The sequence below is a fragment of the Lemur catta genome, chromosome 4, assembly GCF_020740605.2.
Source record: "Lemur catta isolate mLemCat1 chromosome 4, mLemCat1.pri, whole genome shotgun sequence".
Lineage (NCBI taxonomy): Eukaryota > Metazoa > Chordata > Mammalia > Primates > Lemuridae > Lemur > Lemur catta.
Window position 1 is genome coordinate 24325582 of NC_059131.1, and position 14868 is coordinate 24340449.

Consider the following 14868-nt stretch of genomic DNA (forward strand, 5'->3'; position numbering starts at 1 on the left):
CTGCAATTAATTTGCTTCAGAAGTTAAGAGCTCTGGGATGAGTGCTACTGAGGGTGTGTCCATGGGTTCAGTCTAAAGGCCCAGATAAAAGAATTCTTACCCCGGGATTTTGACTTTTCATGGTATTCTTGACCCGTGGACTTGGAGCAACTTGACAGAAATAGAGGGTTAGAGAGAAGATGTGCTCAGGAGTTTATCCTGCGTGAGTAAATTACTGCTAGCTCTTCTAGCTTTCTTAGAATGGGCTTTCCTTTCTGACTTGGTGTTTTTTGCTCATAATAACATTGTTTTCCCAGGCACTGAGTCTGGGAGCCTGTGTCAGCTTGAACTCTTTCATCTCTTTTGGTTTCCAAGGAAGTCATTAAATTTTCATAATTTATCTTATACCTGTTCTTTTCTTTCTACCTCCTTTGTGGCTATCTCAGCTTAGACTCCTTGCTTCCCTCACTTGGAGGTCTCGTGGCACCATGCCCTGGAGTTTAGACAAATCTGTGTGAAGTGCTTGCTCTCATATAGTAACAGCAACAACAAAACCTGTGACAAGACTAATCTTTATTGTATACTTAATAAGTGTCAGGCATTGTGATAAGTGCTTTACATGGCTTGTCACATATAATACAAGATTTCTATTGGGTTTGTACCGTTATTCTTCCTACTTTAGAGATGAAGGAATTGAGGCACAGAGAGGTTAAGGATCTTTCTAAAAGTCACACAGCCTGTAAGTGGTAGAACTCAGATTTGAAATCACATCTGTCTTACTCCATAGGCTAAACCTTTCCATCAGAAAGAGGAAAATGGTCTGAATTGACAAGAGTAAGTCAGTTATTTAAAGGAGAGCTGTTATTTAATGTCACCTGCTATACAGTAGAATAGACGGCCTAACTCTGCAATGGTATTGAATTGTAATAAGCAAAATCAGAAATAAAAAAGGAAACATTACAACTGATACCACAGAACTACAAAAAATCATCAGAGACTATTATGAAAAACTATACACTAACAAACCAGAAAACCTGAAGGAAATGGGTAAATTCCTGGACACATATAACCTACCAAGATTGAATCAAGAAGAAATAGAGAACCTGAACAGATTAATAACAAGTAATGAGATTGAATCAATAATAAAGTCTCTCAACAAAGAAAAGTCCAGGACTGGATGGCTTCGCTGCCAAATTCCACCTAACTTACAAAGAAGAGCTGACACCAGTTCTCTTCAAACTATTCCAGAAAATTAAAGAGGAAGGAATTCTTCCCAACTCATTCTATGAGGCTAGCATTACCCTTATGCCAAAACCAGACGAGGACACAACAAAAGAAAACTACATACTGATATCCCTGATGAACATAGATGCAAAAAAATCTTCAACAAAATATTACCAAGCCAAGTCCACAACACATCAGAAAGATAATAAACCATGATCAAGTGGGTACAAGAATGGTTCAGCATATGCACATCAATAAACATGATGCATCATATCAGTAGAATGAAGGAAAAAAAAACATATGATCCTCTCAATAGATACAGAAAAAGCACTTGATAAAATTCAATGTCCTTTCATGACAGAAACTCTCAGTGAACTAGACGTAGAAAGAACATACCTCAACAAAATAAAGGCCACATGTGACAAACCCACAGCTAACATTATACCGATTGGGGAAAATCTGAAAGTCTTTCCTCTGAGATCTGGAACAAGACAAGGTTTCCCATTTTCATTGCTCCTATTACACATAATACTGGAAGTCCTAGCCAGAGCAATCAAGGAAGAGAAAAAAATAAAAAGTATCCAAACTGGGAAAGAGGAAGTCTAATTGTCTCTCTTTGTAGATGACATGATCTTATTTCTAGAAAAACCTAAAGATGACACCAAAAAACTCTTAGAGCTAATAAAAAATATTCAGTAAAGTTGCAGAATATAAAATCAACATACAAAAATCAGTAGCATTTCTATACACCAATAATGAAATAGCTAAAAAAAAAAAAATCAAGAAGACAATTTCATTTACAATAGCTATAAAAAATAAAAAATACCTAAGAATAAATTTAACCAAGGAGGTAAAAGACCTCTACCAAAAAATCCTGATGAAAGAAATTAAAGAGGACACAAACTATTAGAAAGACATCCCATGCTTAGAGATTGGCAGAGTTAATATCATTAAAATGATCATACTACCCAAAGCAATCTACAGATTCAGTGCAGTCTCTCTCAAAATACCATTTTTCACAGAAATGGAAAAGACGGTCCTAAAATTTCATATGGAGCCAAAAAAGAGTGTAAATAGCCAAAGCATTCCTGAGCAAAAAGAACGAAAGCTGGAGGCATCACACCACCTGACTTCAAAATATATTACAGGACTGTATAAACAAAACACATGGTATTAGTATGAAAACAGACACATAGACCAGTGGAACAGAGTAGAAAACCCAGAAATAAATCTACATATTTCCAGCCAACTGATTTTTGACAAAGACACCAAGACTATACATTGAGGGCGGGAAATACTCATCAACATCAAATGATGCTAGGAAAATTGGATCTCCATATACAGAAGAATGAAATTGGACCCCTATCTTTCACTATATACATAAATAAACTCAAGATGGATTAAAGACTTAAAGTTAAAACCCAAAACTACTAGAGGAGAACATAGGAGAAGTACTTCAGGATATTGGTCTAGGTAAAGATTTTATGGCTAAGACCACAAAAGCATAGGCAACAAAAACAAAAATAGACAAATGGGACTGTAGTAAACTAAAAAGCTTCTCCACTGTGAAGGAAATAGTCAACAGAGTGAAGAGATATCCTACTGAGTGGGAGAAAATATTTGCAAACTTTTTATCTGACAAGGGGCTATAATATCTTGAATATACAAAGAATTCAACAGAAAAAAATCTCATTAAAAGGTGGACAAGATCATGAATAGACATTTCTCAAAAGAAGGCATACAAATGGCCAACAGGTGTACCAAAATATGTTCGATGTCATTAATCATCAGGTAAATGCAAATCAAAACCACAGTGAGATATCACCTTATCCCAGTTAGAATGGTAATTATTACAAAGACAAAAACTAACAAGAGACTAGTGAGGATGAAAAGAAAAGGGAACTCTTATACATTGTTGGAGGGAATGTAAATTATTGTAGCCATTATGGAAAACTGTATGGAAATTACTCAAAAAACTAAAAATAGAACTACCGTACAATCCAGCAATCCCACTATTGGATATTTATCCGAAGGGAAAGAAATCAGTATATCAAAGGGATACCTGCACCCCCGTGTTTTTTGTAGCACTATTCACAATAGCCAAGATATGGAATCAACCTAAATTTCATCAACAGATGAATAGATAAAGAAAATGTGGTATATATATATACCCGATGCAATACTATTCAGCTATAAAAAAAAATGAAATCATGTCATTTGTAGCAACATGGATAGAGCTGGAGGTCATTATGTTCAGTGAAATAATCCAGGCACCAAAAGGCAAACATTGCATGTTCTCACTCATATGTTGGGAGCTAAAAAATGTTGATCTCATGGAAGGAGAGAATAGAATGATAGTTACCAGAAGCTGGGAAGCACGTGTGGATGGGGGTTGGGAGATGAGGAGGTTTGTTAATGGGTACAAACACAGATAGAAGGAGTTAGTTCTGTTGTTGGATAGCAGAGTAGGGTGACTATAGTTAACAACAGTGTACTGTATATTTCAAAATTGCTGGAAGAAAGGTCTTTAAATGTTCCCAACACATAGAAATGATAAACACTCAAAGTGATGAATACCCTAAATACCCTGATCATTACATATTCTATGCCTATAACAAAATGCCACATGTACCCCATAAATATGTACAAATGTTATATATCAAGAAAAGAAAATGTAAATATGAAAGCCAGGCCTTTTCAGTGGTTCCCTTCTTGCCCTTCATCCATCTTTGAAGGAGCAGATTTATTATTATTATTAATTATGGGCTTTTCCTCATGTACACTTGGGACTGCTCAAAATGTTTGGTTAGAAAATAAGCTGACACTCCCTGACTAGTTAGCAATTGACTTATTGATGACTCTACCAGCCAATGATTCTCTTTTTACTCCTGTCCTAAAGACCTTCACTTGAACTGCTGCTTTAGAAGCTGTCATGGAAAAAAAACACCAGTACCTCAGATACCCCAGAACTTATGGAGAATATTTGGAGTTAGGAAATGACGGGAGGAAAAAAGCCTGTAAAACCAAGATCTTTTAGGGTAAGATGTTTAGAAAGAATTAGCTCACTAGACTCATATCTTTATTTTCCAGATGATAAAATCCCTGAAATTTTACATTTTTCTTTGTGGAATGCACGAGAATTCCACAGCTAGAGACTCACTTTAAGCAATTTCTTTTAATTAGCATATACACATACGCATTAATCCCTTAAAATACTAAATTGCCAATTTGGAGTCTTGGCTTAATTGTGGGGACAGGCATGATAGTTACTTCAAAATAGAGTACTTGGGGAGAGGAACAGGGGAAGTACGACAGGCATGGTGCCTACGATAGTATTGGTACGCCACATACACGGCTGAGCTGGATCTGAGGAGGTGCGTGTGGAGAATTAAGTCGAAGGGAGCCCATATCACAGTTCGCCAACATCAAGGATTTGAGAAAACTCTGCTCTGAATAGCTCTTGTTCATGGGACCATGTGATTAGTATTATAGTCAAGACCTACTTTGTGAAAACTAGGCTCTCGTGAGCCTAGTTGACATTGTTTCTGTGGAAATATGTGTTGGAAGTTTCAAACCCTCAATTTGGAGAGGAAATTTTAGAGCAAAATCCTTTGTGAGCTATACTAGAACGTATGTACATGTTCTAAAGTTCATACAACCTATAGGTACATACTCTCATACACACACACACACACACACACACATGCTATAACTGAGTGATGTTCAAGTATTACAGGGACTTACTATCCTTTTGGGGATAATAACCTTGATCTTTCATAGCTTACTTGTACAGATTCCAGAAAGTGAATAGGAGAAGGAGAGGAAAACACTCAGATTTCTCCATTTTACCACTTTTTAAGGAGCTCTTGGCAGAGCTGTGCTTACTAGACATACTGTGTAAATTTGGAAGCTTCAGGAAAGTCTCTGCTCCCTTCAATCCCCTGTCCTCATCCCCTATTTCATCTATAATATCTTTCTTTGACTTTCTTCACTTTGCTGAAATTCTGCCTCTAAGCAGTGATCAAGTTGGGTACAATTGTACTTGAGAGAATGGAGATACCTAGTTTTATTATAAATAAGGGTGACTGACATGTCTATTCTATAATAAGAGTTTAGCATATGATATCTCTAATATGCATACTGAGCCTGTATTTTATAAATGAGGAAGTTACTGCGGCTCAGCCAATGTATTACTCAGGGTTCTCTTCAAAGAGACATAGCCAGTAGATCTTTGTGTTGGGGGTGTGTGTAGCTAAGCCAATTCCTTAAAATATTAATAAATACCAACCTTCTCCCTCCTTCTGCCCCTCCGTAACGTGTATATATCTTTACACATATATTAGAGGATTATTCTTGCTCTCTCTAATGCGTAGTATATATGGGTATATATGTGTATATATATATATATACACACACACACTACATACATAAATACATGTATGTATATGTTATATTTGTGAGTGGCGGGGTATTTATTTCAAGGAATTGGCTCACACAGTTGTGGAGACTGGCAAGTCCAAAATCCACAGGGATGGAGACCAGGAAGAGTTAATGTTGCAACTGAAACGTGAAGGAGTCTGTTAGAATTTTCTCTTCCTCGGGGGACATCAGTCTTTTTTCTCTTGAGGTCTTCAACTGATTGGATGAAGCCCACCCACATTATGGATGATAATTTGCTTTACTCAAAGACTTTTGATTTAAATGTTAATCTCATGTAAAAAATACCTTCACAGCAACACCTAGACCAGTATCTGACCAAGTATTTGGGCGCTGTGGCCTAGCTAAGTTGATACATAAAATGAACTATCATATCCAGTGAAGCAAGAAGTTCCCCTAGTCTGTATCACTGGCAGGGGGTGGATCTACAATTTGAATCCAAGTCTGTCTGGCTATAAAAACCCTCACTCTTTCCACTGTGCCACAGCACCCTAAGGCAAGCAGGTTATTTCTTGTAGCATCTAGCTGAGATGTCAGTCCTGTTGGAAGAATGAAAATTTAGATCTGAGCAAGCAGGGTAGGAAGGGTAGGTGGTTTGGGAGCCCCAGGTGCTGGAGGAATTGGGTAAAGGAAAGGCAAGTCAGGAAAAACTCATTTGGATGGTGAAATAATGGAGCAGAGCTTTGGTTGGGTTGGAGGACTCGGCATTGGAGAATACTGAATTTGGTCTGACTTAGCAGTTTTGTCTTGGTCTGGACCTGATTCTCTAGAAGATACTCCATCTACATTTGCATTAGAGAATGAGCCTCTTGAAGGCAGGGCTGTGTCTTATTTGTCCTCATATTTGCCCTATGTGTGTGGTAAGGTGTCTAGCTATTAGACTGATAAACTCTTATCTACTCAGTTTACAGTAGATTAGGATTGGGGTTTAGGTATTGGATGCCTATAGCCAGTTGTACTTTTCATTGTTTTCTGAAGGTTGAACATATTGTCTGCTCTTTTTCTGGTGTGTTGTCTGGCTAGAACGAGGGCTTTGTGTGGCACTGCGAATCAGGAGCTACTTCCTGCCTACCGTTTATGTTCACTGGCCTAGAGAGATACCTGATGGGCCCTGCAAGTTCTCACTTCCTCAGAGTGAGAAGAGCAGCTGCTGGTTTGCAGCCTCAACCATGGTGCTGAGTTCCCATAGTGCCTAGTTGTTCACCAAATGTTGTCCTGAAACTATCCCTATTGTGGCTCAACACAAGAAAACAAACTAGGTGGTGATTTTGGTAATAGGTGACTAGGTTTATTTGGGCAGGTGGGTTTTTGTCGAAATTGTTTCTTTTCACTTCTGCACACCTGCCTGATTGAATGCTTGCTAAAGTGGAAGAGACCAGACAGGGACAAGAACAATCAATGTCATGGCATTTGGCGCCCTGACTCTAAACCTCATTTGCTAAACTGACTCTTAATTGATAAAAGCTATACCCTAAGTCTAGAAAAATTTATTCTGAAGCATGGTTTCTTCTATACTTTAAGGTTCATTTTACCATGACTTGAAAAGTCTGTCTGGTTTTTGTTCTCACTTGACATCAGGCTTTCTCTCTCTGCTTCAGCGGATCCCCCTGTGATCTCGGAAGAGAAAGGGCCCTGTTACCGGCTTGTCAGTTCCGGAAGGCAGTGTATGCACCCTCTGTCTGTTCACCTCACCAAGCAGCTCTGCTGTTGTAGCGTGGGCAAGGCCTGGGGCCCACACTGTGAGAAATGTCCCCTTCCAGGCACAGGTAAGACATGCCAGCTGTGTGCTCACATACACTCCCAGCCACGTGGGTGTGCAGGATATTTAGGTGTAGAGAGGCCAGAAGGCTGTGCTGGGCCGTGTGCTTTGCTAATGACTGGCTGCTCATCACTCGCAGTAACCAGCCCTTGTGCGGGTTGACCCATTCGCTCATTTATCGAACACTGTGCTTAATTTCTTTAATTGGAATTGGAGGGAATTATATTCATGATTGAATTTATGCTATGAAGCTTAATAACTCAAGGGCAGATCCTGCCCCTGTGAACTTCCAGGGGAGTTGAGTATTAAGAAGTTGATTTTTCTTTAGTGTTCAGTTTGGTACATAATTGCCTGATGCCCTGAAAGGGTAAACTTATCTAAGTACCGTACTTCTACCAAGGAACCTCCAACTTCTCAAGCAGGATAAAGTAGAGTTAAATGGAATAGAGAGAAACGTAACCTGCAAATATTGGGCGTGATATTATCAAGAAAGGAGTGGCCTTTCGCTGGCTTGAGATGGGCGGGAAACAGTCTATTTAGTTGTTGATTTGGTAAGGTGCTTCCCACCTTGGAAGTTGTATTAACCCTCACAAGGCCATGTAGTGTCTCAAAGCTGTAACTTACACTAGAGCAGACAAGGTTTAAATATAAATTTAAGTGTCATGATCTACCTTTGGAGAATCGGAAAGAACTCTGTTAAAGCAAAGATAATACAATGTTGATGGTATATTGGTAGAGTAGATAATTTTAGACACCTCCCAAAGGCCTCCTGGTCCACCTGACCTGCTTATTAGTAAAAATTAATGATCAAGTAAATGATCTTCATAATTCATGGACACATTTATCTTGAAGTTCAGTTTCGATAGCTTTGTAATCCTCACATGAAGCATACATTAAGATGGTGAACATAACTCAGGGATATTCCTCCGTAGTACTCTAACTAAAATGGAAAAGAATATCAGGGGTAAAATTTTTGCACTTACCTAATTTTTAGTTATATGGTGATTCTCATTTAAAATATTTAGTTCAATAAGACTTCAAAATTTGGTAGAAAAAAACAACATGTTTTTCTTCTGGAAACATCTTTTCAAGTAAAAATTATATTTTCTAGTTAAGGGCATAAGAATGAGTTTCCACCATTTAGCATGTGATCTTTAGAAAAATAATATTTTAGCATGTTTTAATGACTATTTTAGAGTTTCTTTTTTATTGAGAACTAATTTTAGGTCCTGAACATTCAATAGAAGATCTCTTGTTCGGTGGAAGTGAGAAATGACTTATTTTACTTTCAATTTTAAAAGTAGAAATAAAAAAAATTGACCATAAGCTCCTTGGTGTCTGCGTTTGGTAACTCGCCTCCAACACCAACACCAAAGGGATTAGGTGGATTTTTCCTCCTTGGGCCACACACCGCCTTTCCCCCCAGTTTTTCCCCTTTACTTACTTACTCATGGGGATTATTCAGTGGAGGTTAGCAAATGATGTGAGTCTACTTTTTTTTTTTTTTTTTTTTTAAAGAAAACCACTTTTTTCTGGCAGGACTAGTTATTCTAGGGCACAGAATATCTCCTCGTCCTCTGGGTAATTAAACCAGTTGGTCATGTCCAGGCTTTCGCCCAGTTGTCTTTTTTTTTTTTACTTGGAAATAGCTGCATCCTGATCCGACATTTCCTTCCTTCCTTGATTTCTGTCTGTCATCTCTAGCACGACTCCCTTCGCCAGATTCCTTCTCACTGTCCTGAGAATCTCTCTCCACAAACCCTTCCCTATTTCAGTCTTCCTCCTCCTTACCAACATCCTGATACCAGCTGATGTACTGCATTCTGGCCAAGCACTTTGGGTTCTTCCACTGGAAACAAATCATGAGGATTTCGGCACCTCATTTCCCTGAATAGTGTTTTCTTTTTTTTTTTAAACCTTCTTATTCATCATCTAACTTAGATATCAGTGAGCTCTTTGTTAATAACTAATGAAATTACAACAAAGCAGAAAGAAAAGAAGAAAGCCTATTTTTTGCTGATAATATGCATACATGCAACCAGAGATATAGAATATATATAGTGTCTTCTATACGTAAAATATCTCCTAATGTATTATGTATATGTGTTACATATATACTATTACACATATGATATATACAGTATCTCCTGATTGGTTGTTGATATATGTACAGTCTGCTCTCCATATCCATGGGTTGAATACACAGATGCAGAACCCACGGATATAGAGGGCTGACTGTTCTAAGCCAGTTTATGTAAGAGACACAAGCATCAAGGATGTTGGTATCCACAGGGGGTCTTGGAACCGATCTCCCATGGGTACTGAGAGATGACTGTATATATAATAAGATATATAAAATACAGCTAAATATATGCTATATATTTATAATATATATATTCTGATTGAGTAGGGTAAGGAATTAACAGATGGAGAAATGTTTAGTCAAAAAGTTGGATTTTTTTCTGTAAATATTCAAGTTTATCAAAAATTAAAGCAATTTGCTTACATTTTGCATCTTTCTGAAGTCTTTAAATGTAACTATATTAGTGATGATTTATTAAGAGATATTCATCATGATATTTTCCTCTGTATAAGTTTGCACTGTTAGATTTTTAAAAGGAATATTTTCCCATCCCAAATCTAGCTGCTTTTAAGGAAATCTGTCCTGGTGGAATGGGTTATACGGTTTCTGGCGTTCATAGACGCAGGCCAATCCATCACCATGTAGGTAAAGGACCTGTATTTGTCAAGCCAAAGAACACTCAACCTGTTGCTAAAAGTACTCATCCTCCACCTCTCCCAGCCAAGGAAGAGCCAGTGGAGGCCCTGACCTTCTCCCGGGAACACGGGCCAGGAGTGGCGGAGCCAGAAGGTGAGAGTGGAAATGGATCTTGGACTCTTGCCATCTGTCTGTGTGTCTCTGCCTTGGTTTCCCTGTTTATACCCCTCTAGAGCAGAGTTTCCCAGCTTTGGCACTGTTGACATTTTAAGGTGGATAATTCTTTGGTTGGGGGTGTTCCCTGTGTATTATAGGCAGGTTAGCTGCATCCATGGTCTTTAATCTCTAGATGCCAGTAGCACCCTACCCCTTCTGTTGTTATAACCAAAAAAGATGTCTACGCATTACATCTGTCCCGGGGTGGGGATGGGGCAAAATTGCCCTGATAAAAAAACAACAATTTTTTTATTCTAGAACCACTGCTCTAGAATAATACATACCTAGCAGGTCACGATATTCCATGGTAATTTCAGGACATTGTCTTACTATTTGGGGGCTGCTTTTTTTCTTGGTGTTTATTGCTGGAGAGTGATTTAAATCCTTCAAGTAACAGCCCCAATTCATTTCTTGTCTAGAGAGCCATTTGGTAAATATTTATTTACTTTACAAAGTAGAATCTGCAGATGTTTGAAAGTTAAAGCATTAACTGAGCAGCCATAACACAGAGTCTGGTGGGTAGTTGGGGATGGTGGGGGAGGAAATGCAGGAAGGGAGGAGACAGTCAATGGAAGGGATCTGGAGATCACCTAGGACTGTCCTTTCATTTACCTTCAGAGAAACCTGAGACCTAGAGAGGGGACATGACTTGCCAGGTGTCATACAAAGAGTATGTCCTGGTACCTGTGACCAAGGGACACATTTTTCCAAGGAAATGGTTGAAGGCCTTATACTTGAGAGGGGGGTCTAGAGACAGTTGACTAACACTCTCTCTGTCATTCAGGAAGAGGGATCATCTCTGTCTCTGTCTCTTTATATGAACCAGCATATCTAATACCTTAAATATCTGAGTTATCGCAAAAATTCTCATCCTAGATAGAAGGAACAAAAATTTTAGGTTTGTATGGAATATATATATATTTACTCTAATAAAGCTTCTATTGGCTTTTCATGGTTGATTCTTAGGTCAGAACTCAGGGTGCCCATTTATGAATCTTAAGAGGAGATAGGGTGCCCAGGCTCATGATGAGTTGGGAGCTTGCACAGCCTTCTTGGTTGGCAGGATTTTTTCTGGGCTCTGAACATTTGTGTGTTCTTCCCTATTTTATTCTATTCTTTCACTCACTGCACTTCTTGGTTAGGCAGAGCAGGTAGGACCACACCTGGAATTGTCAGCATTGATCAGTTTATCCCTGTACACTTAGGGTGTCATGGCCAGACATTTGCAACTGTTTGTCCTTTACACAGGCAGGAGGAAATGGGCTATGGTCCAGATTTTACATCAAGACTTTCTTGGTGGTAGGTTAAGCAGGATAGGTTAATTGACTTTCTCCAACCACAAGAATATTGCAGCAGTAATTTTAATTTATCTGGTACCCTAATTGCTTTTAGAAGTTAATGCACCTGTCCAACCTGTATGTTAATATTTAGGAGATACTAATTATGAGAAAAATCCTGGGGAATGTTGACCCAAGGCTCAAGGGCTAATGCTAAGAACTGAGTAATGAAAAGCAAGTCTTTCAAAGTACAAAGGCATCACCACTACCCCCCACATGTTTTGTAATATGTAATTTGTTCATTATATTAATGCTGATCACTAATTGGCTCTTATTGGCTTGTGAGATACTTTTTTTTCATAATTGAGTTAGCATATCTTCCTGAAAATGCTCACAGGGCTTCATTAAAGATTAGGATACATCAAGAATGCAGCATCTATTCTCATGTCTCTTATTGAAATAGTGGCCTTCTGTTTTAACATTGACACCAGGGAGCATTTCAAACACTATATACTGTGCTAAAATATTTGACCAATTAATGAAAACGTTTGTTTTCTAAGACATAGGAAGTTCCACATAATTGAGATTAGGCATAAAATAATATACCAGAAAGTGTTACCTTCTTTAACTTTTTAGTTTAATTATCTCAATTTTGAATGAGAGAGGTTGAAAGATTTCCATGTGCTCCCTGAGCTCCGGTAGTTGAAGAATAACATAGCACTGAGAGTTTTCTGTCAGTCATGTGTAAAATTCTCCCACTTCGTAGATAACCTTAATTCTGCATTTGTTTTAGTTTGATTTTCAATTTTTTTTGGAGAGATACTAGACTTTCACTGCTTTTTAAAAATTGAAAGATAATAGAGTGACTTTGTCTTAAAATGTACTAAAGCCCTTCTTTCTTTTCTGGTTTTAGTGGCAACTGTACCCCCTGAAAAGGTAATTTATTCATTGTTTGCAAGTCTTTCTTTTTAACCTTCAAAATGATTTTCTATTAGAATATGTATGAATTTTTAGACTTAAATATAGTAACATGTCTCTTATGCATCATTTGGGTTAATATAGCATTCATTTATTCAAGAAATATTTCTTGAGCACCTGCTATGTGACTGGTACTATTTTCAGTGCTAAGAAAACAATAAAAGAAATAAAGAACAAATAAAGAAAACAATAAAGAACAAATCAGAAGAAACCCCCTACTTTCATGGAACTTAAATTCTAGTGAGAAGAAAATAGTGGAAACTAATGGACATCAGGGGTGTAAACAGAATTCAGAGAGTCAACTGATTACCTGGACCATCTGTGGAAAGAAAAGCTCTGACATATTTAGGCATTTGTGTATTCTTAGAGTGCACAGTGCATATATAGTGAGTGAGGCACATCTTAATTCAGCTAAAATTTAACGTGCATGTTTCAATTGAATTAGAATAAGAACAGAGCTTACCCTTGAAAGGTACAATTAAATACTAGAATGTTGCTTCTTTGAAATTTTAGAGAAATTTTTATCAATCTGTTGGCATTTGGACATAAAATGGTGAATGAGACTTCTTAGTAGGAAATGTAAACATTTTCTAGATCTGAGTCCTACATATGTAATATTGTTCCTTCTCTGAATCTTGCTTTGATTCTTTATTTAAAAATTAGGTAATTTTTAAGTGTTTATACATGTATATACCATTCATTCAGTTGACAAGGATACATTATTAGAATTTAGATGGCGACAATACATAAATTATTATAAATAGTTTTTAAAATCTTTAGCTTATAAATATGGGGTACAGTAACAGATAAGTGCTAAAAGAATCAAGAAAAAGAGAATTGTGATTTTGGAGTGATAGCACTCATCAAAGAAAGAAGTTATATTGAGCCCAAAGGAAGTACAACAGATGTGAATACTTCACATACACATTTGCAGTGCTTAGTATCTCTGAAGATCAGTGATGGAGAGTGGTTTGCAATTTTGTTGATTTTGAATAGTTCTGGTTGATACATGGGAGGAGTCGTTTAGCTTGTGGGTGGGTCAGCCAGTGTGGCCTGCCAGCCTCATCATGACTCAGTGCTTCTCTATTTATGATCAAGTTTATAGTAACTCTTCTTAAGAATCTGAAAAAGATCCTGAAAATGTTCTTGTATATACTTTTACAGCATCTTACTTGGGGAGGAGATAGTAGGAAAAATTCAATTATAGTCTTTGCGGTCATGGTAACCTTACAAAGGTCTCATGATGTTATGGGATGGATGAAAAGAAAGAAGGATGGCCCAGGGATAGTTAATTACATGTGCAAAGGTGTGGTGGAGGGGACAGCAAGGGTCATGAAACACTTGGTTACAAAAAAGAATTGGGGGCTGCTTTGGTAGGCTTGGAACACCAAGCTGCAGTTGTAATCATTGGGGCAATACCCTGCTTCTCAACCGGACCTTACCTGCTAAATGGAGAGGTGGTGTAGATTAGGAAGTCTGCTGCCTTGTGCTGATGGGGGAGATTTTGTCCCTGAGCTGTAGGAGTAGATTAGCACCTGGTCGTGGGCTGTTCTTATTGGCATTGGCCATGGGGTGCAGTTGAGACTGGTGGAGGTCATACCTAATAGGTAATAGAAAGCTAGTCTGTTTTCTTAAGAAGAGGAGGAAATGTGGGAGAAGTAATAAGTACTCAATATTTCTGGTAGATGAATTTTGATAGGATTAACTGAGATAGGAAGAAATAAACTGAGAATGAGAGAGTGAGTCCAGCCTGGGGTTGTGAGGAATATGGATATGGAAAAGGGTAGACAGCTATAAGAAATAGTACCAATGGGACAGGGCTTAGAATGAGGAGTGAAGAAGGACTAAAGAGTGATTTTAAATCTGAATGAGGATTAATGACTGTGGCATTGGCAGAAATGATGAAGTTGGAATGAGAGCCTGAATGATTCTGGAGGAGGTGGATTCTTGAGGTATCTGTGGAATATCTAAATGGATTTACCCTGTAAGCATTCACACTTAAACAAAATTGGATCTGTGATGAGGTATTCAGGCAGGCTATTTTAGAAAACGCAGAAAAGACATAACAATTGAAGCCAGGGGAGAGGAAAAGAGGTTAACAGAGGCCAGAGAAATAAGGTTTCTGGAAGATAACAGTGACCGGATAACTTGATGGATACTTTTAATGCAGCGATGGTGTGAGCTCTCTGCTACCACTCTAGTGTGGGTGAAGTCGAAGTCACAGATCCTTCACTAGGCTAGTTGTTGGAAGCTGAGCCATGGGTGGTGGACTGCTTCTT

General features: G+C 38.1%; 1 protein-coding gene across 9 annotated transcripts in view; it reads left to right on the forward strand.

The window, feature by feature from the left end:
- LTBP1 (latent transforming growth factor beta binding protein 1) overlaps window positions 1-14868 on the forward strand; it is a 379098-nt gene that overhangs the window by 244052 nt on the left and 120178 nt on the right. For 5 of the 9 annotated variants that reach the window (XM_045549354.1, XM_045549355.1, XM_045549356.1 and 2 more), the window contains 3 exons: window positions 7239-7406; window positions 10044-10271; window positions 12525-12547. In XM_045549354.1, the coding sequence (XP_045405310.1) occupies window positions 7239-7406; window positions 10044-10271; window positions 12525-12547 (419 nt within the window). The remainder of the gene's footprint in view (window positions 1-7238; window positions 7407-10043; window positions 10272-12524; window positions 12548-14868) is intronic. The other 4 variants (XM_045549357.1, XM_045549358.1, XM_045549361.1 and 1 more) reach the window with 1 other exon arrangement.